Below are 27,524 nucleotides of genomic sequence, written 5' to 3'. Positions count from 1 at the left end.
TGGTGGTGCATGCCTGTAATCCCAGCTACTTGGGAGGCTGAGGCAGGAGAATCACCTGAACCGAGGCAGCAAAGGTTGCAGTGAGCCGAGATCGCATCATTGTACTCCAGCCTGGGCAACAAGAGCGAAACTCCATCTTAAAAAAAATAAAAAATAAAAAAGACCAGTGAGATGGCCGAGGCCCTGCGGATGTGCAGAGTGGTCTGAGGTGGCGGGAGGGGCTCTGTGTTAAGGAGGGGTAGCAGGTGGGGAACCAGAACTTAACATGGGATGAGGGGCGCAGGCTGGTGTGCTGGGGCTGGGGGAGGTGTCAGGGCCCATCTTCGGCTTAACAGCTTGGCCCTTGGCCTCTTTCTTTGCGGTCTATCCAGGGTCCCCTTTGTATAGGTTGCCTGATCCCATTTCCGCCATGAGCCCTCTATGACTATGATGACTGTGGTCACCGCAGTGTGCCACGTGTGTGTGTATGCACACTAATGGTCCTGCTTCAGGGTGCCACTGCCACACCTGGGCACGACTACACACACACACCTATCCAGGCAGCCCCCTCAAAGACGTGGACAATGGGCCCGGAAGGACACCTGGGCATGGGGGTGGACGGCTCCAGAGCTGGTGACACAGGTAAAGGAATCCTGCGGCAGTGGTCCTCTCCATCCCTGCAGCAATTCAGCTGCCTTGCTTCAACACTCGGGCAAGAACTTGGATTTCAAACTAGTGAAGGAACTAGGGCAAAGGATTGGGACTCCCCCGTATGGCTACTCATTCCGTTCACTCACAGAAACCATCACCACAGCGACCCTCACGTTGCTGCTGCTCTGCCCAGGCTCCCCCAGCAGAGCGATCTTTCAGCTTTAATGTTCCTCCCCTCCCGCATCTTGGCGACACACACAGGGCCCGGTGAATAGAGGACGTTTAATATTTCTGTGCTGGTCAAACGGAACACAGGTGGGGAATACATGGGGAGGGGGCAGAGGGCCCCCTGCCTCTCAGGAGGGGTGGCTTGTGAGGGGGGAAAGAGCGCGCTGCTGGGGGAGCCTGCACAGAGTCTTCTCAGTAAAGGGGCCAGGCCAGGGGTGTTATGAGCATCCGACACGCCCAGTCCTTGGCCTTGAGTTGGGGTCCCCCATAGGGGGTCTGTGGAGAGTCTCACTTTTTTCCAGCTCTTTTGCTGGAATCCACACTCCCAGCACAACGAGTGACTTGGTCCTAGAGAGGGGTCTGGAGAGCCCCCAGGAAGCAGCCCAGGGTCGGGGAGGAGGGCTCCCGTGCCCACTCCCGAGAGGGTGAGAACCCGCTTCCTCCCCTCCTTTCTCCTTCCCCCAGGCTGGGCAGGAGCAGAGGGGAGGGGAGCAGGGCCCTGCCTCCACTGAGCCCCAGGGTCCTCGGGGTGGATGGAGGAGGGGTGGAGAGAGAGGGTCTTGGCCACCAACAGACACTGTAAACTTTGGTTTAAAACAATAACTTAAGTGGAGGGAGGGCTTCCAGCCTGGGGCCGAGGTGGGAGACTGGGAGGGCAGGTGCTGGGGAGGCGACAAAGGAAAAAGCCAACAAAAAGTTTTGGTTTTTGCTTCCGGCATAAGAAAGGTCTTTGGTCATCCGTTTAACTGGGGCAGGTGGAGGGGCAGGGGTGGGAGGCGGGCAGGGCAGGGGAGCTGAGGGCGACTGCAGAGGAAGGGGAACTGAGGGAGGGTGAGAGGACTGCAGAGAGGCCTGCAGGCTGGATGTGGGTGTGGAGCCGGGGTCCAGCCTGGCCTTCTCCTGGGCTCCCGGCCCAGGCCCCGCCTCTGGCCTCAGGGGGAGCTTGGCTCCACCTGCAGAAGCACACCTGGCACAGATCTCTGTGGGTGAGGCGGTACCAGGCCTCTTCCTATGGGGGTGGCTGGAGGAGCCCCCAGCAAACAGGGGTGGGGGTGGGGGAGGAGGCCTGGCTCAGCCTGGTTCTGTCTCAGGTTGGGGGCGGGGCTGGAGCCAGGTGGGCCTGCTCGCATGGACCCCCACAGGGCACACACAGTCCCACCCCAGCAGCAGAGGGGGCTGCTTCTTCTGGGGATGGTCTGGAACTTCAGTTCCTCCACCCAGGCCACGGCAGGGTGGGAGCTGGGGGTGGAGAGTTCTTTCTTCACAGTACGGAAAAGGCGGCGGAAGGGAGCACGAGTTAGGAGAGTGGGGGCCTCTGGCCAGAAAACACGGCCAGAGCCAGGTGCCAGGGGGCCCTGGGTTTGACAGGGGTGGCTAAGCCCCGCCTGCGGGTCTCCATGGTGCTGAGGGGCCCTGTGGGGAGAGCTGGTGGGGGAGGAGGGCCCTGCTGCTGCTGGTGGTTGGGGGGAGGCGGTTTCAGATGTGGGGAGGGTCTGAGGAGGGGTCTGAACCCTCCGTGTCCTCTGCTGGTCCCAGACCAGGGGCTGTGTCCCTGGGGGTGGGGACCGTCCCTGCCCCCACGTGTTTTTGTCAGGTCACACTGGGAGCTGCTGGCCCGGGCCTCCCCCATCTGAGTCCTGGACTTGCCTTGAGGCTCGGGAGGGGCTGTGGAGTGAGGGGAGATGGGGCCTGGATTCTGGAAGGGAGGGGTCTCACCCCAGCCCTGTCGGTCCCTACAGGCCCTTAGGACAGTTCTTCTCCTGGCAGCTCCTCCTCCAGGTCTCTGTCTTCTGGAGGCCCTGAGGCGCTGGGGTTAGGGGTACCCAGGGGAGGCCCGGGCTGCCTGTCTTCCTCCGCCTCTGCTGGCTCCTCCTTCACCTGCACCTGGTGGCTGAGGCAAAAGTATGGCATGGGCACCCGGTGGCTGTCCTCTGATCCCCTCTGCCCCCTGCCCCCCAAACGCACCCACAACTCTGGAGCACAGTAGGGTGCTGACAGCCCCCTCCCTAGGATCGCATCAGCCCTGAGGGCTGATCTCCCCTAGGGCTCTCTTCAAAGAAAAGCTGGTGCTGGGGCAGAGACTGCTCTGGGTTGGGGAGGAGAGAAGAGGGGAGCAGAGGGGAGATGAGCGAACGGAGGAAGGAGAAGAGAGAGAGAAGAGATGCCAGGTGAGGTGGCTCACACATGTAATCCCAGCATTTTGGGAGGGCGAGGCTGGTGGATCACCTGAAATCAGGAGTTCGAGACCAGCATGGCCAGCATGGTGAAACCCCATCTCTACTAAATACGAAAAAATCAGTCGGGCATGATGGTGCATGCCTGTAATCCCAGCTACTTGGGAGGCTGAGGCAGGAGAATCACTTGAACCCAGGAGGCAGAGATTGCAGTGAGCCAAGATCTTGCCATTGCACTACAGCCTGGGTGACAGAGCGAGACTCCATCTTTAAAAAAAAAAGAGAGAGAGAGAAGAGAGGAGGAGGAAAAATAAGAAAGGGAGAAAAGAGGGGGAAGAGAACGTGGGGAGGTGGGGAGAGCGGGTAAGAAGAACAGGCAGGTGGGACATGGAAGGGCTGAGAGGGCTGATGAGGGAAGGAAGAGAGAAGCCACTTGTTCTGGGGAGAGGCGTGCTGGGGGTGGGATGGGGAACCTCACCCAGAGTGGGGGATGACGCCTCCTCCCTGGTGCTTGAGGGGCACTGGGGTGGGTGGGGGTCCGTGCTGTGTGCTCACCTGTACTGGGGTGGGGAGAGGCGAGGAGGGCTGCTGCTGCCGTTGCTGGGCAGCGGCTCCACGGGGGCACCCACGTCATCGTGGCTGAGGGGCAGGAGGCTGCTGGCGGAGCCAGGGTTCAGCATGCCAGGGCTGTTGAGGAGGGGGAAGCTGCTCTCGGCCAGGGCGGCCTAGAGGGGCACAGGGTTGGGCCTTGTCAATGGCTCCACAGGATGGGGCACACTCAGTTAGGTGCTGTGCCTTCCCCATCTGCTGGAGAGCCGCCTGCGTGTCTGCTACTGGCCCCCTGGGCGGGCAGCTCTGGGCAACCCCAAGCCCCAACTCAGCCTTTGAATGTAGCACCCTTCCCCCATGGCTGGAACTCTGACCCCCGACGTCCTATCTCCCAGCTTTCCTGGAACCTGGGCCTGGCTTATCCCCTCTCCCAGGGGACAGAGAATCCCCAGACTGACAAACCAGGAAAGGGGATGCTATGGGTATGCCATCCTCCCAGCTGCCCGCCTTGTCTGAACCCAGCCTTGAAAGCAGAGGTGGAGGCTGGCCCCAAGTTGGGGTGGGGCAGAGAGGTGGGGTCTTGGAGAGTTTGGGTCTTCACCCTCTTTCCCTCCTCTGGCGAGTCCTCTGCAGGGGAGGATGAGCGTCTCTTGTATAAGAAAGCAAGGGGGTGGGAGGTAGAGGTGAGTGGGTAGGCTCTGGGCCGGTCACCTGGTAGCTGGCATTAAGTGCTCCATAGCTGAGGCCCGAGATCATGTTCTTCACCAGGGTGGGGCTCCTGGAGGACAGAGAAGGCCATCTTTGGCTCACTCATTCACTTAGCTCTTCACGCGCATCTCTTTACTCTTACTAAGTCAAGGCCTGTGCTGGGAATGGGTCCCATTCCCTATTCCGGGAGGCCAGTGCGGATCAGCCACTGTCTTGGAGCTGTGTGTGTGCTTGGTCTGATTTGGTCCTCACACTGAACTGGCCCTGCAGGAGCAGCCCCTTCACAGGTGGGTGCAGGGGGCTTGGTTCAGGGACCTGTCCAGGTCTCGGAGCTGGGAAGTGGGAACTGGCATCCCCGCAATGTCTGCCTTCACAGCATGCTGCCCCCCACCCGTTTTCTCTCTCCGGTCTAGATTTTCCAGTGTTTGGCAAGGTCCGATCTATAGCCTCAGTAGTTACACACCTAGTCTGCCCACACTGTCTTGCCATCCTAGATTCTGGGACATGTCAGACATATGCTCAGCCTGTCCCCACATGCTCCATACAGAAGGCTTCTCTGCACAGGAAGGTGTTTGGGAGTTGGGACAGGAGAAGCAGTGGCTGAGGGCTGTCCCTCTTCCAGTGATGATACCATCACAGAGCTCTCACAGGGCCTAAGGAAGCGGCCAAAGGTCACCACACTGGTGAAAGCAGAGGTGCAAGCACAGCCAGGTCTTCTGATGTAAGTCAGTGATGAGACATGCCAATACCCAGCCTGGAGACTGGCCCCGGGCATTCACCAGGGCATGGCTTCCCTCCATTCTCCACGCTCCCACACTGCCTGGGGTGCAAAGGCTCCTGCCTGGAGAGCAGGCATCTTTGAGGGGAGCAGACACCCCACACCTCAGAGACATCCATCTAACTTGCTCTCCTCTCCTTACCCAACAGCTTTGGCCCAAGGGGCACAGCAAGCAGGTGGCTGGGGTGGGGGTGTTTGGGGTGGGGAGAAGGCCACTGCTGCTACGTGGAAGCCAAAAGGGAGGTCCTGACCCTGTCCCAGGCTCCTCAGTTTCCATTTAAACTGCCCGGTGGAGGCCAGGTGCCATAGCTCATGCCTGTAATCCCAGCATTTTGGGAGGCCGATGCGGGCAGATCACCTGAGGTCAGGAGTTCGAGATCAGCCTGGTCAACATGGTGAAACCCCGTCTCTACCAAAAATACAAAAATTAGCTGGGCGTGCTGGTGCACGCCTGTAATTCCAGCTTCTTGGGAGGCCGAAGCAGGAGAATCGCCTAAACCCAGGAGGTGGAGATTACAGTGAGCTGAAATCGTGCCACTGCACTTCACCCTGGGCAACAGAGCAAGACTCCCTCTCAAAAAAATACTAGGCCAGGTGCGCTGGTGCACACCTGTAATCCTAGCACTTTGGGAGGCCAAGGCAGGTGGATCACCTGAGGTTGGGAATTTGAGATCAGCCTGACCAACGTGGTGAAACCACATTTCTACTAAACACAAAAAAAATTAGCCAGGCATGGTGGTGGACACCTGTAATCCCAGCTACTCGAAAGGCTGGGGCAGGAGAATCACTTGAACCCGGGAGGTGGAGGTTCCAGTGAGCTGAGATCGCTCCACTGCGCTCTACCCTGGGCAACAAGAGTGAAACTCCTTCTCAAAAATAAATAAATAAATAAAGTAAAATAACAAAATTAAAAAATAATAAATAAATAAATAAATTGCCAGGTGGTGAAGCCGAGCACAAAAGACTAGGAGGGCAGAGACCTGGTCCTGGAACCAGCTCTGCCACAAATCTGCTCTGGGGCCTCCTGCCAGCCCCTTGCCCTCACTGGCCCTCCTCTGCCGTAAGATGAACTGGTGGGGTCCCAGGACCTCAGAGGTCTAGTCATCCTGATAAGCTGAGAAAGCGGGTGTCCTGGGGGTGGCAGCCCCTCACCCATGGCCCGTTGGCCAGCATCTGCCTATGTGTCAGCTCTAGCCAGGGCTACTTGGGGCCCCTGTCTCTCTTTGCTACCAGGCCTCCCGCTTGGCCCCTTCCCTCAGTCAGAGCGAGGACAGAAGAGGACATAAATGTCTGCCTTCTGATTATCCATCACGTCCAGATTCCAGTCCCCTGTCCCCAAGCACTAGTCTCCTCTGCTCCTTTCTCCCCACACCCCTTCCCCCAGCCAGGAAGGATCTGGTGCACATGGGTACCCTGGAGAGGCAGGGGGTGGGGGTGAGCTGGCTTCTACCCCCTGGGCAGGTACACCCCACCCAGCTCTGGATGCACGTACCCTGTCATCTTTGGCGGTCTCCGCTTCTGATACTCCCGCTCGTCCACAGTCCACACGGCACCTTTGACGTTCTCCACGCGGACGAAGCACTTGTGCAGGCTGAGGTTGTGGCGCACGGCATTCTGTGGGTGCAGTGAAGAGGAGCTCAGAGGCGGTTTGCTTGGCCAAGCACAAACAGGACAGTCCTCATCCCATCCCACGTCCCATGCAGCAGTGACCCACCTTCCCCAGCTCAGGGATGAGCAGGGGATGGGCGTGGGCTGGAAAGAGACCCAACCAAACGGAGGGCGGGCCCCTACCCTTTCCATAGAGCCAGGGCCTCCCAGCCTCTTCACCATGGATGACCCATTTTATTAGCTGCCTCCTCTCTCCCTGCCGCATCTTGGAAAGTTCTGTCTACTAACTAAATGCCATCTAGTTAGTAATAATCTGTTTCATCATCTTTATTAATCAAAGACACATGTAATTGTTACTCAGGGCTTTGGATCAACAGCAGATCACATTCGGGCCCCAGCATCTCTGCAAGCCCAGGATGCTTTATCTCAGGTGCATGCAGAATTTCCACTAAGCTTTTAAAAGTTTGGGAAGGAACTCACAAACCCTCACTGCCACCTCCACTGACCCACAGGAGCCTGGGAGCCATGCTTTGAGCTGTGGCTCAGAACAGGCAGCTCATATTTTGAGAGCATAAGGTATACAGTAGAGGCCTCATACATACTTGTTGAAATAGGGAAAGAGGAGAGTGTGGGTTGACAGCTGAGAGGCAGAAAGTGGAGAGAAAGAAGATAAGTCACCTTGTCCGTCCCACCTCCTCCTGGAAGGATAACTTCAAGAATTGAGGTCATCTGGTTTGTAGGACGCTTGGGTGAGGGCGGGGTGCTTGGCCCAATTCCCCCCTTCATCACCATGGGAGCCCGGACTAGGGCCCTAGTCTGCCCCGCCTCATCGTGTCCCTCAGTCCTGTCCCTGCACCCTCCTCTCTCATCAGCACTGCCCCCATCGACAGCTCCCAGTTATCACCATCCCTGCCTGCATCCCTGTCCCTGTTACCTGTCCTCCCTTAGCCTCCCCCGCCTCGTCCCCATCCTTGTCTCCTCTTTACATTTCTAAACGGGGAAGAAAGTGGGTAGGGCAGGCAGCCCGTGCCCCTGGAGATCCCCTCTCCCTCTCTCCCTTCCAACTCTTGCCACTTGCAACTGGCCCGATTTCATTACCAATTTTAATTTGCCTCTAATTAAATCCTGTGTATTTTTCCGACTCGCTTGCTAATCCACGAGGGAGGCGGGCGGCTGGAGTGGAATCTCTCGGAGCGATAATTACAAAGGGCCTAATCACGCCGGGGCTCCTGCCTCGGAATAAATTTGCCCGCATTACGGGGCTCCGATCCTCCGCTTTGCAAATGAGAATGACCCCAATTTCCGAGGATGGCCTCACCGGGGCTTTTTTCCCTCATTTCGAAGCCTGATTCGTGATGAGAGACTAATTCGTTACGCTGAAACATTAACGGCAATTTAAGGGGTCTGGCGGGGGCTGCGTAAACAAAAGGACGGGCCCACAACACGGGCCTTGGGAGGGGATGGACACAGGGAGGGCCAGCAAGGACCATCAGCTTGGCAGATGGCAGCTCTGTCCCTGGATGAACAGCAGCTGGCTGGGCCCACACCATGCCGGCTCCCAACCCTTCTGCCCTGGTCTGAGGTGGAAAGTATCTCAGGGTGGGAGCCAGCAAAGGTGAAGAAGGGAAAGAAGGAAGCACACGTAATGTGGGAGAGGAGGAGAGATGACCTGAGGGGCTGAGAAATGAGTGGAAAGTAGAGGTAGAAGGGAAGCAGAGTTGGGTGTAGATGGCTTATTTCCAAAGTAACATGAATGAATTTGGTTGAAAAAAACCAGAAGGTCAAAGTGGACCTCAAGTTGGATGGATTCTGTTGTGCCATGAGGAAGGCTCAGGCAGTTTCCTCGGGCAACAAAGGCAGCAGCAGAGTACTGCTAACAGGGAAAGTCACCACCACTTTCCCCAGCCCAGATGCTTCTTACTGGACCCTAGACTAGGTGAGGGGAGATGGGGGTGAAGAACTAGGAAGGAGAAACACACCACAGAGATGTCAAAGGCGGAGCTGGGCAAGGGTGGCAGGGTTAGAATATTGGGGGGTGGCTTCAGAATGGTCACTGAGTGGTTTAAGGAAGTCACCTAATCTGATCTCAAGAGAGAATTAATTGCAGCAGGGCATAACAGGTAAGACAGAAGGAAGGAAGGAAGGAAGGTGGCTTCGCTGTACTTTGCCCCCAAAAAGGAGGCTGTCTTATGGAAAGGAAGCTCTATATTGCTACCCCTAAAGGCAAAGGATTAATATGCATTATTCAACATTAGGTAATAATTATAACGATCCCTTACGTTTGTAGGGCTCTATCATTTATAAAAATCTAGTATCTGAACTGACTTGGAGGTTGGAGACTGGACCAGGTGGTCCCAAGCAAGCCCTGCTGGCTCAGAAAGAGGGCAGGAATGTGGTTGGCAGAAAATGACATCACTCACAGCCAATTAGAGCAGCTGTCCCAGCCTCCCAGCTTCTCTCCTAAGCTTTGGGAATTGGGCATGGGGATATGAAAGTCATGATGCAGTCCCTTCGGCTGCATTTAGCATACTCCCAGGGCAAAGGTAGGCAGGCACTGTGCAGACCCCACCAAGTCCTGGGCGCTGGTGGGGAGGAGGGGCTCAGTGACACTTGTTGAAACCTAGTGGGATTGGGGGAGGTAGCCCGTTTAACTGCAGTTTCTTCAGTGGCCAGCAGGGGGACTCAAGAGCCAGGGATCCAATTAACGTTCTGAGATAGAGTCCTTCCCCGTGTCTAAGCTTCCCTGCAGGGGCCAACACTCTCTCCTCCTTCCCCCAGCCCCGCCCCCCCGACCCCGCCCACTCTCCCAATTTAGATATCGCCTTCCCACCTTGACACACACACACGCACCCCTTTTGGCTATAGAAAAATAAATGGCCTAGTGCCCTAGCATCTCTGTGTCCTATTTTTCTAGGGTCCCCCTCTTGCCTGCTTCTGCTCTCCCAGGAAAACTTATGGCTGAAGGTGTTGAAATGACTAATTGGATGGAGACAATTATCTTCCTGCCAGGGACGGCAGTGCTGGGGAGGGCTGTGAGTGCCGTCAGTGCCCCAGAGTGTGGTCCACGGCTCTTGGTCCATCCATGTGTCTATACCTGCACCTTCCTAGCCCCAGCCCAGGCTTCAGAACATGTACCTTAAGCCAACTTGGGCATCAACAATTCCTAGAGGCCCTACTTCATGGAGCTGGCATCTTTGGGGCCCTTGGGGGTGTGCCCTAGAGAAGGATTGCTTCCCAGAAAGGAGGCAGCACCAGGCTGGAAGGAAGGGATCCCTAAAAGGAGGTTATGGAACAATCCACGGCTCCTGCTGAGGTGGGCGTGGGCACGCAGCCCTGGCTGGGCTCTTGGGTGGCTGTTTCTGCAGGACTAATTGTTTAGGGAACTAATTATTAGGCAGCCTTGGTCTCCACGGGATATGGTAAGTCCAAGGGTGACTGGGGCCCAGAAGGTGGAAGGGGCCTGCTTCACCTTCCAGGTGGCAGTGTTTCTGCGGAAATAGGCGAACATCCTGGTGAACCAGTTATAGATCTCATTCAGGGTCAGCTGCCTGTCAGGGGTTTCCAGGATGGCCTGCGGGCAAGGAACAAGCAAAGGGACAGTCAGCCTGGGCCTCGAAGGGTCACACCTCTGGGATCCCTCCCCCAGTTTCTCTCCCTTCTGCCTGGCCCGGAGCTCACCTTGTGAGAAGACCTGCTCAGAAATGTGTGGATAACAAGATGGGTGGTGGCTGGTGGGTCCCCTGAGAGAGACAGGCTGGTTACAGCCCGGCCAAGGATAAAGAGGGCAGGAGCTTCCAAGGGCTATATATTTGCGCAAAAAGGACTGGAGCTGCTTCTGGAGAGGAAATGCCTTTAGTACCCAGCCCTGGACTGAGGGTGAAAGCAGTCAGTCCTGTCTTTCTTGGGATAGACATCCACGAGGTGGAGGCTGTTTGGAATTTATCCTGATTTTGGCAAAAGGCACACTAAGCACAGTGTGTGTGTGTGTGTGTGTGTGTGAGAGAGAGAGAGTGTGTGAGGGTGTACATGCCTGCGTGGGTATCAGGGAGAACATATGTGTCCATGTATGTTCACGCTTGAGTGTGAATACTATGTGAACACCGGTGACATGAAGATCATGGGCTTGAGGGAGGAAAGAGGAAGAAGACAGACGAAGAGCGACTCTAAATCTATCATGGGGTGCTGTGTACATGGAAATCAGCACACAAATGTCAAGGTGGGTGTCAGCAGGAAGAGCAGTGTGTACACCCCCAGAGACAAATGACCCTACCCAGCAGGCTGACGGGGCCCAGCCTGCAGGATAGCCCCGCATAGCAGAGAGGGAACATGGCCATGTGAGAGGGAATGGGACAGCTCCATTGGCCCCAGGACCCTCCTGGAGGCAGGGGTGTGGCGGGGGCTGGGGAAGCAGGCTGTGTGCCATTCCCTACCCTCCTCCTACCTGCCCTGCTCACCTGGCGGATGAGGGAGGCGTAGGTGAAGGGGGGCCGGACGTCGGCGTTCTTGTAGAACTCATGATTCTGGGCCAGCTCTGGGGAGACAGGCAGAGGATGAGGCAGCCAGACATGGGCTCAGCTGGGAAAAACAGCCTCACTCTGCTATCACCCTGCAGCCCCCAGCCCACCCTCACCTGAGGAGATGGGGGAGCAGAACTTGTCACTGCTTCTCCGACGGGCTGGGCCTCCACCATGCAGGGAGGCAGAGCCCAGGCCAGGGGGCCGTAAGGGGGTGACAGGGGCTGCGGCCGAGGTCGGGGGATGCACGAGACCATCTGGGAACGAGTCTGCTGCAGAGACGGTCACCTTGGAGAATGAGGAGGAGCCGGGGACCGGGTTCAGCTGTGAGCAACGGGGAGGGTACTGAGACCAGTGCCCGAGGGTGGGGGTCCCAAGGCTCCGGGGTCCGTGGAAGGCTCTGGGGGGGCGGGGAGGGGAGCAGCACTCACTGGCTGGCTGAAGGGCTTGGGTTCCGAGGGCCGCATGTGCAGGTGGGCCATCATGGCCTGCAGCCGCTCGCTCTCCTTGGCGAGCTGTGGAGGGTGGCAAGGCAGGAGGTGAGCAGGAGGCTGAACCCTGGAGGTAGTGTTGTCCCATCCCTCCACCGCCAGGCCCTTCAGAAGGTCACCGGTTCCCACCCCCATTCGTCTCCTTGCCTCAGCATCCCAGCTCCCTCTCTCCCCCGCTCCAGGGAGGCCTCAGCAATGCTCTGCCCCTCAGGGGCTGCCAGGTCCACAAAGCCTCTCCCTTTCTCCCCTGGATGGCAACCATTTGAGCCTTCCCAGTGCGTCCTGGCTGGAGCTTATCCCTGCCTCTACGTGTTGGGGGGCTTCTTCCTCCCCACCCACAGGGGGTGGCCACTGTGCCTTGTGCAGTGGCACTTGTGTGTGAGGGCCTCACATACTGAATGCAGATGCAGGAATGGATGAATGGCTCAGACACCCCATTCATAAACTCAATGGGTCTTTCATGACCACCCTCTCACGGCAGGGCTGAGGGTGACGGGCAGGTGCTGGAGGGAGAGGGGTAAGCACAGAGGAGCTGCCCTGAGTAGCTTCCTAGGAACCCTGTGCTGCCGAGTGTCCCCTCCCAAGTAGCTGGGAGGCTCCCTTGGGAGAGCCAGGCTTCCTGGGTTCTAATCCCAGCTCTGCCGCTCACAGGCAAGTTACTTGAGCTCTGTGGGCCTGTTTTCTCCGTCTGGAAAATGGGGACAATAATGGTACCCACCACATAAGGTTGTTGAGAGGATTCCTTGAGTTATATAAAGTATTTAGTACAGCACAAAGTAAGTGCTCCATATGTTAGCTGTTAATATTATTTTTGATGTTTCTATGTAGCATGAGTCTCTTCTGGACCTCCCAGCAGAGACGCCCCCAACCTTGGTTTACCCCTCAGAATCCAGCTGTCCTCACCTCACAACCATGGTCATTAGGACCTAGAAAGCATAAGATGGTGGCTTTGACCATAGGACCCTTCCATGAGACCCTCCCAACAGAGCCCACCTAGCAAGTCAGTGCTGTGGGTGGGCAGGGGCTGGAGTCCGCCACGTCCCTCCCCAGCATCTTCCGGGCCACACCTGGATCTCCAGCTGCTGCACCACCTGCATCTGTACCCGGCACTGGGCTGTGCTCCGGTCATCCAGGGCATGCTCTGTGTTGAGGTGTCTTCAAGGGGAAGGGAGGAGAGAAAGTTGCCTCCGGTTTCCCTGCTGCCACCATCCTCCCATCCTATCCTCTAATCCCACCCACGGCCTGAAAAGCAGACAGACCAAGAGATACAAAGAAGAGAGAGGTGGGAAAACGGGGCAATGGAGGAAGGCTTCTCCCTTCTCGTCAGCCTCCTTTGATGTCTTTGCTAAAATCCCAGCTACAGAGAGATCTAATTGCAAATGAACTAATTAAGTAAACCTCTGACGAAGCGTGAAAACAATTTGTTTGACCCTGATGCTGCAAGGGTCTGGGAGACAGTGGAGTTAATCAGTCAGTGACAGAGCCTGGCACGGCTGTGGCAGCTGGCCGCCTGCTGCCAGCCGCCTGTCCACCTCCTGCCCTGCCTGTCTGTGGCCCTCAGCCTGTCACTCGCCATCACTCCCCGGGGCTGAGGCTGGAGAGGAGCTGGGGAGGGTAGGGGGAGGAGAAATGCTTATGTTTGTCCTCTCCTTCTCCTACCCGCATGCTGTGCTGGGGATGGGGTCGGAGAAATGCAGGCCCAGAAATATAGACGGGATAGGGAGTGGGAGATCAGGGAGTCCGTGGGGGGCAGAGAAAGAACTAGAACCCCCTGGAGTGAGGACAGTAGTACAGCTAGTGAGGAGGGCCCCAAGAAGGGGCAAGCTAGTGGGCAGGGATGGGGGAGGGGCCCTGTGGGGAAAGGCTGCTGGGGGAGGGGCTAGGGGTGACACCTACTTGATAAACTGGCCCAGGTCTTCGCACAGGGTCTCACAGCCTGGCCACTTGCACTCTCCGTGTCCGTACAGGGGGTGGGAGCCGGGGGTCTCCTCATGGGAAGAGCTGGGAGGACAGCAGGGAGGTGGCCGATCAGGGACCCTGAAGACCCCAGCGGCCCTGTAGTCAGCTGAGCACCAGCTCCCCTGCTGGTGACATTTCTGTCCTTAATACAGGTTTCCTAGTGGCCAAGCACCATCTGTACACCCCAGGAGAGGGAGTGAACCTCTGGTCCCTGGGCTCCACCCCCTCCCTCCCAGTCCCCATCACAGAGTCAGCCCTCGGGGGGTTGGGGGCCAGGTCTACCCCCAGGGAGGGCTTTGGTGCCCCTCCCAGCCTGGGCCCCATACCTGTCTCTCCGAGATGTGAGCACAGTGGGCTGTCCGTTGGGCAGGGTATGGTGGGAGAGGGGGGGTGAGACCTTGGGGGGAGCGGCGAACGAGGTAGCGGTGGCGGCCGTGCCAGTGAGGTCCAGCCCCTCCTGCTTGACGCTGTCCTCGGCAGGCTGCCCGGGGGCACCCTCACCCTTCCACAGCTGGGGCAGGTCTGTTGGGCAAACAGCTGCTGTGGGAGAGACAGGGGAGGCTGGCAGGGCCCCACGAATGCTCGGCTTTCTACCTGGCCCCAAGAGCAGGGGCTGCCAGCTCTTGGGTACAGGCAGGGCTGTGGGGTTGGGGCTGGGAGGGGAGGAGTGATGGGTGCTCACCTTGCGGAAGGGTCTGGAGGGGCCCCGAGGCTTGGTTGGGCTGCAGGCTGACCAGCCCCTGCCTCTGCAGGTTGAGCAGGTGCTGCTGCTGCAACTGTTGCATTTGCAGGAGCTGCTGCTGGAAGGCCAGCTGCTTGTTCCCCAGCGCCTGGTGAGGGGCCCGAGGGGGCGGGCAGAGAGGGGTGCCATCAGCTTCAGGCATGCCATCTGGCCCCCACCCTGCGGCCACCCCCTCCCAGGGCCTGTCAGCCCCTGGAGCTGTCGTTGTGGCGTCTGCAGCTGCAGTGTCTCTGCTCCCGGCCCAGCTTCCATAAGGCTGCATGCCTCCTCGCAGTAAACACACGCATGCACGCACGCACGCACGCGCGCAAACACACACAGCCAGACCCAGACACGCAGCACGACGCCCTCCCTCCTCCCGCCTCCCTCCTTCCGCTGCTTCAGCTCCCTGCACCGCAGCTGTGCACGCCTGGGGGGGGCCTCATCACAATGATCGATGAGCCTGTCAGATTCTGGGGGCCACTCCTGCCTGGAGGGCACTCTTCCTACATGCCCGGGGTGCCCCCCTTCTGCTCTGGGGAGGGAGTTTTCTCTCCCCCAGCTCTTTTCCTCTCTTGCTTTTTAGATACACAGAATCAAGGAGTCTGACGGGACTCACTGGGATCCAGGCTCGGAGAAGAGTCACATCACCACTGCCCAGGCGCCCTGTGCTTGCTGGCTCACCCACTCTACCTACCCCCACCCATTCAGTTCTTCACACAGGCACTGACAAGTCAAGCTGTCAGCAAGTCTCTTTTGAGCCCCAGAAGCCAAGCATGTCCTGGGTGGGTTGAGAGGCAGAGATGTCTCTGCCTGCCTGCTGGGGGTGGGAAGCATGAGGTAGGGTGGGGGCTAGCTATTCAATACAGAGACACAGGATAAACTTAGCCTAGAGATTTACCTGCCAATAACAGAGCAATTATAAGACTGCGGAGGGGGAGGCTGGGGGTACTGGAGAATGCCTGGGTGTCAGGGCAGCCTTCTGGGAAGAGGAAACTGAGAGCTTGGGACTGTGGTTGGGCAGCAGGAGAGATGTACAGGTCTGGGACCCATGGGAGAAGGGCCTCCAGGGCCTGGTATAGAAGCTCTGATGGGGCAGGGGGTGTAGTCTAGGGAGCTCTGAGAGGAGACTGAGGGGCGGCTGGGCAAGTCATGACAAGAACGGGAAGAAGCTGGGGGCAGGCTGAGGTAAGGGGAGGTGGTTTGCTGAGGGACTCAGAGATTTGCAGGACAAGGAGGGGAGGGCTGAGGTGCTGGGTCACGAAGAGACAAGGGTACAGGAAGATGGTGTGACCACAAGGCAGCTGCACACGAGCGTGGCCCGGCAGACACCACACACGGGGGTGACACGTACACACCTGTCTACACCCGTGTGCACAGAGACAACAACACAAGGCAAGGAGAGAAAGAATGAATGAAGATAGGCCGGTCGCGGTGGCTCAAGCCTGTAATCCCAGCACTTTGGGAGGCCGAGGCGGGTGGATCATGAGGTCAGGAGATCGAGACCATCCTGGCTAACATGGTGAAACCCCGTCTCTACTAAAAATACAAAAAACTAGCCGGGCGTGGTGGCGGGCGCCTGTAGTCCCAGCTACTCGGAGGCTGAGGCAGGAGAATGGCGTGAACCTGGGAGGCGGAGCTTGCAGTAAGCCGAGATCGCGCCACTGCACTCCAGCCTGGGTGACACAGCGCGAGACTCCGTCTCAAAAAAAAAAAAAAAAAAAAAAATGAATGAAGATGAGGGGAGATGGAGACGCGCAAGAACCACCATCCTCATTTCCCCCACATTGCTCCTTGATCCCCTTCCTCAACCTTGATTTTTCTACTATTCCTGCAAGGCAATTCCCTCCTGACTGGCTCTGGACACCCAGCCTCCGGGCAGGGGGTGAAGGCGGTGGTGGACCCTACTACGGCCCCTTACCTCTTTGGGCTGTGGCTTCCCAGCCTGCTGCTGGGTGAGGAGTTGCAGGTGGAGCTGCTCCTGCTGCTTCTTGTAGTACTCCTGCAGCTGGGGGGTGGGGGAAGGTTACCACTGGCAGGGGACTGCTATCCCCACAACAACCCCAGCCCTGTCCCATCTGGGCTCCTGGGGGCAGGAGAAGGGAGTTTCCCTAAAACATGGCCTAGCTTTCCCCAGTCAGCCTGGAGGGGCCCTGAGCAGGTCTGGGTGGAGAGGGAGGGAGCAAGGGATGGAGTAGGTTCATTCCCACAGCTCTGAACCCTCCCAGCTTTTGGTGGATCTCCTGAACAGGTCATAGGGGACAAGGTGCCAGGATGTTCCAGTACTTTGCCCTTCCCTGTTCAGAAGACAGAATTGGGGCCAGCATTGCAGGGAGGGAGGAGGGGGAGTATTGTGGGGGCAGGGCTGCCATGAGAGATGCCTGACCTTTGACCTCTCCCCACTACCCTAGAGGAATGCAGATCAGTCTGGCCTGAGCAGTCTCTCTGGTTTCTGGGACAGCTTGGGCCCTTGGTGAGGTGTAAACAGGGTGGGAGGAGCCAGGTCAGGCAGAGGAGGAGGGAGCAGCTGCCCTGGGGCCAGACTCACCTGCTGGAGCATGAGGGCTTGCTGCTGCTGGAGCAAGGCCTGCAGCTGCGGGGGTGACAGGATCTGCTGCATCTGTTGCGGGGTAAGCATCTGCGGCGACATCATGGCCACCGACACAGGCACCTGCGGGATTCGGCCCGTTAGCCCTGTCCCCTCGACCCCACCCCAGGAGGAGGCACCACCCAGGGCCCCACTCAAAGCGTGGCAGAATGGCTCCCAGGGAGGCTGCCTGGGTTCCAATTCTGGCTCTGCCACCTGCTGGCTGTCTCTCTCTTTGGATGGTGACTTACCTCCTTGTTGTCTGTTTTCCTTATCTCTAAAATGAAAACAGTGATAGTACCTACCTATTAAGGTCACCATGAGGACTAATCAGTGAATACTTAAAACAAGGCCTGGCACACAGCAAGTGCATATAAGGGTTGGCTATTACCATAGGACGTGCTGTCCTCAGAGCAGGAAGTGACACCGGTCAGCAGAACCCATGCTTTGGCTGGTTCCCCCCAGTAATGGGGAGGGGTAGCACACTAGGCCACCCATAGTCTCACACAGTCTATTGTGAGACCACTTCCTGCAAGGTGGGCCTGGCTGGGAGGGCAGTCTACAGCATGGGAAGGATTCAAAACGTGGCCCACCTTTGCACGAGGACCTGCACTTTGTCTCCTCTCACACACCCCAGCACACCTGCCTGGAGGGCACACACAGTGGCCAGAGCTGAAGCCCACAGAGTGCTCTTGGTGCCATCCTGGTCCTGGTGTGTGTGCATGTGTGTAGCTATGTCTAGGGTGGGGTGGGAAGAACAGCAGGCAGGGAGTTAGCAGGGCAGGCTTCTGCTCCTAGCTCTGCACTGAACTGGCTGTGTGACTCTAGCAAGTCACTTTCCCTCTCTTATGTTTCGGTCTCCTCAAACATAAAACATAGGAGACTGGGCTGTAAGAGATGATTCCTTCTAGGCTGGAACATTCAGGATTCTCAAAATATAACAGCTTTCTGCCCCCTGCCCTGGGTCAGGCCTCTAAAGAAGGCCCAAAGAATCCAGCTATAGGGAAAAGATTCAGAGAAAAGCAATGACATCATTCTCTTCCCAGCCCCACCTCCCCTGAACCCCCTAGGCTTGTGCAGTCATGGACGGGCAGGTCTCAGCTGCTATTCTGTCTTGTTCCCGTTTTAGCAGGACAGGTGCTCTGATGGGGCTGTCTGCTGCCCCCTCCACTCTGTGACCTCATGCATACAGGACTCTTCTATAATTTCCTCTCTCACTTCCAAGCTCTGGCAGAGTGCCTGGCACACAGTAGGTACTCACTAAGTGTTTGCCCCCCGGAGCTGAAATGCCTTCCCTGGCACCTCAGAGGCCCCTCTGCCAGCCCCAGAGCAGGAAGGGAAGGGTACAGGGCTAGCCCAGTCAGGGAGGAGTGCTGTGCAGGGACTTGTCCTAGGCTATGACAGGCTAGGTCCTCAGGGTCCTCCCCCAAGCCTCAGTCTCACCTGTGGGGTAGGGGAGGAGGAGTTGGTTCTCTTTTCAATGCCCGGCAGGGGCAGGACTCAGTCTTGAACCACCCCTTAAGCCATGGATTAGGAAATCCCCAGGCAGAGAAGCAACCGGGGAGGTACAGTGAATCCAAGGACATCGGGGAATCCCACTGCTCCCAACACCTCTTGCTCATCCCACCACTAGCGGCTGTCCCTGCCCCTGGGCTTTACTCCTCTATCCCAGCCCATCTCTATCCACAGGGCCCTGGGAGGGGTAACACCTAGCTCTTTAGTCATGGGCATACCACGTGAATGAAGTCTCCCAGGGACCTCTAGGCCAGTGGGGGATGCACCCTTAGAAGTGTTTTTAGTTCTGGCCGGGCGCGGTGGCTCAAGCCTGTAATCCCAGCACTTTGGGAGGCCGAGACGGGTGGATCACGAGGTCAGGAGATCGAGACCATCCTGGCTAACACGGTGAAACCCCGTCTCTACTAAGAAATACAAAAAACTAGCCGGGCGAGGTGGCGGGCGCCTGTAGCCCCAGCTACTCGGGAGGCTGAGGCCGGAGAATGGCGTGAACCCGGGAGGCGGAGCTTGCAGTGAGCTGAGATCCGGCCACTGCACTCTAGCCTGGGCTACAGAGCCAGACTCCGTCTCAAAAAAAAAAAATAAAATAAAAAATAAAAATAAAAAAATAAAAAAAAGAAGTGTTTTTAGTTCTTTTTTTTTTTTTTTTTTAACCTCATTTTTACCAATGAGGAGACTAGGAAAGTCTGGTGGCCTTAAGTGGCAGTGTTGGGATTTAAGCCCAGGTCTGCATACTCCATAGCTCTCAGGGTTTTCACGTCCTATGCTGCCTGCCCCACCCCAGGGCAGGTCTTGGGAAGGGTTAGGGAGAGAATGTGGAGGTGGGACGTCCAGAGGCTGAGGGGGCTGATATGGCTGAGATCCCACAGGCTAACTTCCTACTCTATGGTTATATCCCAGAAGGACTCTCTGAAAGCCAGGCTGCAAGGGTGGATGTGGGGGCCTGGGGTTGGAGGCAGACAGTGGCATAGATCCAACACCAGAGCCAGTCCCTAAGTCTGTTGTTGGGTGTTCCAGAGGCAGCTGGGGAGGCTGCTCAAAGAAGGTGGGTTTTGCCATCCAAAGACATGGAACAAGTACCACTGTCCTTTCTTTCCTCCTCCCAAGGGGGTGCCCAACAAAGAGAGGCATCCTGGTGGGGGTGAGCTCAGAGCCCTAGATTTCTGGGTCAGGTGACCTTGGTTTTTGTCCCTGATATTTACTAGTCTTGAAATCACCAAGCCTCACTTTCCCTGTTGGCTAACTGGGATTTGGGGCACCTGCCCTCCCCGCATCATTAGCGGATGTTGTTGACTGCTTATTACGTGCCAGGCATGGCACTTGGCTAAGCCCTTTACACGTATATCTCATAGAATCTTCAGGGCAACCCTGTGAGGATGGTGTCATCATCATTAACATCTCACAGATGAGATGAGAAAACTGAGGCCCAGAGAGGTTAAATTACCTGCCCTGACCCCAAAGGGACAGTGGGAGCAGGGGTGAAAGTGACTTGTACGCCATTAAATTCCATGTAAACATGAAGAAAATCACTTTTTAAAACATTCTGGATTTTCCCTTTCCCCTCTTCTGTCTCCTCCCCTGGTGTGCCTTAGGTTACTGCCAGACAAAGGTCACTGAGGACCAAGGCACTAGGACACTCATTCTCACTCCTCTGAGAGCTGAACTAGAGATGAACGTGGCCCGCAACAGGAAAGACTGAGACCAGACACTCAGAAGATCTTTCCAGGCACCAGGACTGTGAGTCACTGACAGGGGCATGCAAAAAAAGGATGTGGCCTTTCCTACTTGGACGCAGGGGAATGGAAGAGATGACCTTGGAAGGCCTCCTTGGCACTTGCTGCTCCTGCCACTTGGCTGAGCAGCTGCCTGTGGAGGCTGCTACAGAGATCTGGATGGATTACATGGTGTGCACTCATCTTGAGGTGGCCTACTGGGGTCACAAAGGGTCTGGGAAGTGGCTGTCGCACGCTGATCTCTTGAGCTGGTTGACCTCATCCACCTCTCCCTGTGCCCCTTGGGGGTCTGAGAACTGAGCTCCTCTGGTGTCCCTGCTGGCCGCTCGCCAGGCTCAGATGCCTCGGGATGGGTGCTCTGCAGCTAGCAGGCTCAGCAGGGCCCATGAGTCAAGCATCTGAAGAGTAGTTGGGCAGCTAAGTGCTAACTAAAGCCCTGGCGTGTGAGCCCCGGGCCAAACACCGGCAGCTGCCTCCAGCCCCTCCCTCAGGGACTGTGCACCCAGCCATGAATACAGTGTGCTCAGCTGGATGGTCTGATTGGAAGGAACAGGGACAGTGCCTGACACACAGGAAGCTTATTTGGGGGCTGAGAGTGGGAACGAATGCAATTTGGTGCCAGGGTCAAGGACCCAAATTGTCTCTTAAGTATGGGGTCCTGTGAGTTGGGGGCAATGTGGGGAGATCAGGCCAGAGTTTGGTTTGGCTTAAACTCTCCAGCAAATGACCAGAAGGCCTCAAACTAATTCTGGGCTGTAGCTGCAGCAAGGAAACATAGCAGCGCAATATAAAGAAGAACTTCTGGAAATGCCAGATGGGGATGGACGAAGCCAAGGCCCCAGCCACCTTTGCCCCCCCCCCCCATGTCCTCAACTCTTGGCCACCTGTGCCGCCTTCTATGACAGCCCTCTCCCTGGTGGGGTCCAGGCCTGGAAGGAGGGCCCCTCACTAGGCTGGAGCTGGAGACCTGATACAATTTTGGAAACTCTTCTAAAGCTGACTCTGGAGGAGAAGGGTGGTGAACGTGGCTGGGAGGTGCGCGGGCAGAAAATCCTGCTGGGGAGCAGAGCAGCATTCTGTGGGGAGCCCTGGGAAAGGAGCTGCCCTTGATCTCCCTCCATTATCCACTGCACTCAGGTTCAAGATGCACTCTTCTGCTCAGGTGGGGAGCCCAGGCCTTGCTCTCACCAGTCTTGAGCTCACAGAAGAGCATTTCAAGGCCCTGAGCCCTACTTCAGGACAAGGATCCAACCTTCTTGGAGATAATAAACTTAGGAATAGGGGCAGAAGGCAAGGAAGGTGTCCAGGGTTGGAGGAGAAATAGAGGGATCAATATAGGTGGGGAATCCAGGCTCCTGGGGGAGCATGGCTCCATGGCCCCAAGAACCCCCATCTCCCTGAGACCCTGAGAACTATCTGGCCTAGGCTTCTACACCTGGCAAATATTGGCATTATTACCATGCCAAGCACAATGCAGAGATTAAAAGTGTGAGTTCTACTGGCCGGGCACGATGGCTCATGCCTGTAATCCCAGCACTTTGGGAGGCAGAGGCGGGCAGATCACCTGAGGTTGGGAGTTTGAGACCAGCCTGATCAACATGGAGAAACCCTAAAAATACAACGCTACTAAAACCTACTAAAAATACAACTCTACTAAAAATACAAAATTAGGTGGGCGTGGTGGTGCATGCCTGTAATCCTAGCTATTCGGGAGGTTGACGCAGGAGAACTGCTTGAACCCGGGAAGCAGAGGTTGTGGTGAGCTGAAATCATGCCATTGCTCTCCAGCCTGGGCAACAAGAGTGAGACTCCATCTCAAAAAAAAAAAAGTGAGTTCTGGAGCTATTGGGTTCAAATGCCTCACTCTGTCCTTTATTCGTTGTATAACTCTGGACAAGTTTCATAACCTCTCTGGGCCTCAGTTTCCTCATCTGCAAGATGGGGCTAGAACAGCACCTCTTCCATAGAACTGTGAGGATAAACGAGATAGCTGTAAAGTGCTTAGTGTCTACACTTCACGGTAAACACTCTGTAAATGTCAGTTGTTAGTTTGGAGTGTACTCAGTAAGTATTTGTTGAATGAATGAATGAATGAATCAATCAATCAATCAATTTTTGGAAGTAATGAGACAAGGAGAAAGCAGGCCTGAGAAAAAGATGATTTTATCTGTCTCTCTGACCCTGAAACCTCTAGGCCTCTCTTCTTTTGGAGGGAGGGAGTTTCCTAAGGAAGATTCCATAGTCTTCCTTCATCTCTCAATCATTTCAGATCTGTGACCCTTAATCCCCAGCTGAGCAGTCCTTCTGGACGTCTGACCCCAGTCCCTCCCACTACCATCAAGCTCCCTCCCTCCTGCCCCTGGGTCAGCTGCCCCTTTCTGGTTTGGGGGAATGTTTGCTGTTGCCCAGCCTACTCCTTCCTGTTCTAAGCTGGGCCCAGGGCAGGGAGGATTCAGAGTGGAAGCTGGAGAAACACTTCAAAACCTAGGAGTGTATGTGGGGGTCATTAATTTAAAGAGACCCAATCCTGACCAGCATGGGTAGAAGAACCTTTTAGATCTCAACCTGATGAGATCTTTCTCTTCCTCTCTTTATTGACTTTCCAGATAGTGTCTTCCCCTCCTCCACCGCAGGCCACGCCCTGATCTTTGCCCAGCTCCTCCCCTTTGAGGCTTGTCTCCTTAGGGTCAAGAATTTTAAAAGAGCGTTACTGCTAAGGCTGCACATCTGTTGGGCACCATGAACTTTTTCCAAACATAAACTTGTTTTACATAAAATCCAGACTTTGTCAGAGCACTGGAAATCTCCACCCAGGACAAAGCCTGATCCTGGGTCCTTCTCTGAGCACCCTGCACCCACCCCACCCTCCTCCTCACTTCCCTCAGCACCCAGCCCCAGAATTTAGAGCACCTCCAGCTCAGGACCAACCATGCTCACCCTTCTTCCCTTAGATAAACTTCCTTTCAAAGCCTGGCTTAATCCTTTCCCCAATTCTGAGCCTCCCTCTGCTGGGGGAGGGGTGGGGGGGAGCATGGATGCCCGGCTGCTGGGCAGAGGGGGAGGGGAGCGGCTGCCCGAGTAGTGACCCAACCCGGACTCAGACTGCAATTCTCCCAAGTTCTTTGTGACACAAAAGGTAAACAGAAGGCCTGGCTCCCCCACCCCCCACCCACCCCCACAGATCTCCCCTCCCACAGCCAGCCAGATGGGCTGGCAAGCTGGGGGGAAGGGAGAAGGGGAAAAAAGGGCAGATTGTGCAAAGGAAAACAAAAGAGACAGAGAGACATCAAGAGACAGGAAGCATGGAGAGACTGCGAGAGAGTTGGTAGATGAGGGATAAGGGGGGAGGATAAGAGAAGGGGGAACTTCGTGACGTGACTGCAGCAACAGAGATCGCCTGGGAGGAGCCGAGACCCAGACACAGGAACAGAAAGGGACAGAGGGAGTGACCCACAGGGATGCAGAAACATGAGAAGTGACCGAGAGAGACCCTAAAGGGAAGAGGCAGGGGAGAAGAAACAGTGAGAGAGGTACAAAGAGACAGGGGGAGCTGCAGACAAACTTTGAGTGACAGGGATAAAGAGGCTAAGCTAGCAGAAGGTCTGGCTGATCAGGTGGAGACAAGAGAAAGTGGAAGTCTTTTTGCCCCACCCCTGCAGTGACTGTATTTCCTTTGAAAAGCTGCCCACTTTTTGGTGTTGGAACTGGCAAGAGCAGTTCTCCAATGGGTCCTTGCCCTCCCTCTGTGCCAGGCCCACTCTCCAGCCCAACCCAGAGCCAGCAGGGTGCTCTCCTCCTCACCTGCACAGCAGAGGCAGACTGTTTGCTGTCATTGTTCCCTGGGGAGCTCAGGCCTGAGGCCTGCTGCAGCAGGAACTGCCGGGCCACCTGGAGAGCCTGCAAGACAGGGGCTGAGTCAGCAATGGCCTGGGAGGCTGGGTGGGATCCAGAGATTAGGGAGTGTTTGGGGCAGTAAGGAGAAGGAGCTTAGGTTAAGGTGGAAGGTCTTGGGGGTCACAGGGTCATGGGTCCATAAGGGCTTGGGATAAGGGCAGTAGGAGTCACTGAGAAGAGCTGTCAGAGGTCAGGGATCAGAGCCTCTACAGACTCAGCCTGGGACCCAGTGAAGTTTTGTTAGGACCCAACGGGGGCAGCAAATGGAAGGGCCCATGGTCAAAAAGGGACTCTAGAGGAAAATAAAGGTGGTAGACTCAGGGCATTAGTAAATCAGTACTATTTGTTGAGCATCTACTATGGGTCAGGCACTGTACAGGCAACAGCTTATTTAATCTTCCTCTGTAAGGCTGTGAGGTAGGGATTATTGCCCCATTTTGCAGATGAGGAAACTGAGTCTCTAGGAGGTTAAGTAACTTACCCAAGATCACACAGCTAGGCAGCATCAGAGCCAGGATTTGAGCCCAGGAAGCCTGGCTCCAAGGCCAACTGCCTTACTGGGTGGTCAGTCTGGGGGCTAAAAAGTAGTATTCACTGTGGAGCCAGAGCACACATTTGGGGGGATGAGGGAAGAGCCCTGGGGTCAGTGGCACAAGGTCTGAGTACTATGTGACTTTCTGAGTTCAAGGATTGAACATGCATGGTGCTGGAGGAATTAGATCAAGTTCTGAAAGGTGAACTATCAGCAGAGATGCATGGACCATCGTGCTGTGGGCTTGGTGGCCACAGTGGCTTAGACTGAACTGAGCCAGAGGGGTCACAGAAGTGAAAGGCATATGGAGATTGCTGGAGCAATCGCTCTAGTGGGTCAGTGTGACAGTCAAGGAGTAGGAGGGGCCTGGGAGGTAAAGTGAGACATCTGGTAGGAGTGAGGGGTCAGGAGGGTCCAGGAAATTATCTATGAGGCCAATCAAGACCTCTATGTCCTCACTCTGGTTCAGTGGGAGGTTTGAAGGCAAGTTCTGAATCCACATTTCAGGAGCACAAAAACTTATCTGCTTCCAGATTGCTCAAGACCCCTTTGGGAGTCAGTGCAGGTGCATCCAAGCCCTTGACACAGGGCTTCAACCTTAGGCAGTCCTGGGTTTGAATCCCAGCTGTGCGGCCTGCCAGCTATGACCTTGGGCAAGTTATTCCAGTTCTCTGCACTTCAGTCTCCTTATCTGCAAAACTGGGAAACTACCCATCTCCAAATTACTAGGGGGATTAAAGGACCAATGTTTGGCATCCAGTCGGCATTCGGGAAGTGTTCACTCCCTTCAACTCTCATTAATCTCTCAACAATTCTCCACTTCACCTCCTACAGCCTCTCCCCAACATAGCCTCGTGCCCTGCGCACTTATCAGACGAAATGCGCCCGCTTGTGGCTCGCTTTCACATCTGTCCACACATTCACTTGTTTTTGCCATATGGACCCCTATTCTCCTACCCCACCACAAGCACCTTCAAGGCAAACCTTTTAAGGTGGGATATGGCTGCACTACCCATCGCTCAACAAGCAAAGAGAGTGACCACTGTGTAGCAAGCATATACACACATCCACCTTCCCGCCTGTTTATCATCAGTGCGAACAGCCGAGCCTCCTGAGGCTTTAAATCTAGTTTATCTTAGGAGGGCATCTAAATATGCACTGGCCTATTGACGGGAAGGTGTCCTGCAGCAAACCTGGAGCTCAGATTGGTGTGCTCCTCACAGGCCACCTCCTTCCCCGGATGTCACACCCAGAGAAGTGCCCTGGGCTTCCAGAGGGAAACAGGATGTTTCTCCTCTTCTAGATTCACTTCAGAAAGCAGAAATCTGACCTTTCTAAGTCAAAAGGCTCTGTGGAAAGAGGAGGAAGGGTGGGGTGGGTGGGTGAGGAAGGGCAGGGAGTCAGGTGGTCATCAGGAAGGAGCCCCTGCCTCTACTACCTTTTACAAACCCCTCCAGTCTACTGACAAGTGCTCTTTGTCCTCCAAAGGTGGAGGTAGGGTAGGGTGGAGGGGGTACAGGGGTCAGAGGCCAGGGGACAAGGGTAGGGGAAGAAGATGGCTCAGAGAGGCTGGCCAGCCCAGGAGACCCAAAAGGGACACTGGTTGGGGTGGGGAGATGAAGCACTCCATATCCCTGGGGGACAGGAGGGAGCAAGCAGCAGGGGAGGGGCTTCTGGGGGAAGTTGGGGGCAGAGCCCTGCTCAGTCTCCTGGGGTGGGATGGGGGGTGGCCAGGGGAGTTGAATTCACTCCCCACTGACTCTCTTACTTTGTGGTCCCCTGGAGCATGAAATTACACGATTTACAGGAAAAAAATGGCAAGGCCTTGCAATCTCATTCCTGAGACCTCTCCCTCCCTGTGACAGGCCCTTCCTCCCCCCACACCCGTACCCACAACCCCTTTCCTTCTTCGTGCCCAGGCCAGGGCTCTCCCCTTTAGGCCAGATGAGAGCCAGGTAAGACCTTAGGTCTGGTCAAGGCTTCCCTCCCACCATTTCTTCTCATACGTAGGTCCTCACTCACCCACTCCTCTCACATCTATGAAGTACCTGCTTCGTGCCAGGGACCAGGCTAGTGGCTGGGGATACAGAGAAAGAGAACATGGCCTCTGCCCCCCAGGGCTCACAGCTCAGGTTCTGTGATGATAGCCTCTTATATAAAGAATGATAGGCCAAGCACAGTGGCTCATGCCTGTAATCCCAGCACTTTGGGAGGCTGAGGCGGACAGATCATGAGGTCAGGAGATTGAGACAATCCTGGCTAACACGGTGAAACCCCATCCCTACTAAAAATACAAAAAATTAGGTAGGCATGGTGGTGGGAGCCTGTAGTCCCAGCTACTCAGGAGGCTGAGGCAGGAGAATGGTGTGAACCAGGAGGTGGAGCTTGCAGTGAGCCGAGATGGCACCACTGCACTCCAGCCTGGGCGACAACAGAGCGAGACTTCGTCTCAAAAAAAAAAAAAAAAAAGAATAAGGAACTAGGAACTAGTTAGCCTGAAGTGAGGGTGGGTGCCAGGGCTCAGAGAAGGCTTTCTTCTACCTGGGGAAGTCTGGGAAGGCTTCCCAGAGGTGGCTGCAGCACTAACTGGAGTCTCGCCACCTGAAGGGCGAATTCACACGGCGAACGAGGAGGGTCACTTCTACCACGCTGCTGCACCAGATGTGTTCACATGCCTGCTGGCACTGGGGCCTGGAGGCCACTGGACTGCCCACCTCTGAGAGATGTGGGAAATAATGGGTCCTAACTCTAACTCTGGCAGATCCCCAGCCCCACTTTCTTTGAATATGCCAACCAGACTGGGGCCTCCTTGAAAGCACAGATGTTGTCAAATATAGCTGTGAACCCCCATCGTCAACCACCAGCACAGAGCAGACATGCGATACCCACTCACGAAATTCATT

The 27,524-nt window shown here is 56.0% G+C and overlaps 1 protein-coding gene across 8 annotated transcripts in view; it reads right to left on the bottom strand.

The window, feature by feature from the left end:
* Window positions 1–893: 893 nt before the first annotated feature.
* The window catches only part of FOXP4 (forkhead box P4), a 55,425-nt gene continuing 28,794 nt past the window's right edge, over window positions 894–27,524 (bottom strand). For 3 of the 8 annotated variants that reach the window (XM_009205114.4, XM_021936550.2, XM_009205115.4), the window contains 15 exons: window positions 23,997–24,092; window positions 16,909–17,031; window positions 16,282–16,368; window positions 14,322–14,469; window positions 13,966–14,200; window positions 13,577–13,681; window positions 12,748–12,835; window positions 11,621–11,704; window positions 11,306–11,513; window positions 11,130–11,206; window positions 10,145–10,246; window positions 6,560–6,681; window positions 4,293–4,359; window positions 3,588–3,757; window positions 894–2,749 (listed from right to left, as the gene is read on the bottom strand). In XM_009205114.4, the coding sequence (XP_009203378.1) occupies window positions 2,602–2,749; window positions 3,588–3,757; window positions 4,293–4,359; window positions 6,560–6,681; window positions 10,145–10,246; window positions 11,130–11,206; window positions 11,306–11,513; window positions 11,621–11,704; window positions 12,748–12,835; window positions 13,577–13,681; window positions 13,966–14,200; window positions 14,322–14,469; window positions 16,282–16,368; window positions 16,909–17,031; window positions 23,997–24,092 (1,860 nt within the window). In that variant the 3' untranslated portion in view covers window positions 894–2,601. The remainder of the gene's footprint in view (window positions 2,750–3,587; window positions 3,758–4,292; window positions 4,360–6,559; window positions 6,682–10,144; window positions 10,247–11,129; window positions 11,207–11,305; window positions 11,514–11,620; window positions 11,705–12,747; window positions 12,836–13,576; window positions 13,682–13,965; window positions 14,201–14,321; window positions 14,470–16,281; window positions 16,369–16,908; window positions 17,032–23,996; window positions 24,093–27,524) is intronic. The other 5 variants (XM_009205119.4, XM_009205118.4, XM_009205122.4 and 2 more) reach the window with 5 other exon arrangements.

Source organism: Papio anubis, chromosome 6 (assembly GCF_008728515.1).
Source record: "Papio anubis isolate 15944 chromosome 6, Panubis1.0, whole genome shotgun sequence".
NCBI lineage: Eukaryota > Metazoa > Chordata > Mammalia > Primates > Cercopithecidae > Papio > Papio anubis.
This window is presented reverse-complemented; position numbering and strand designations above follow the sequence as displayed.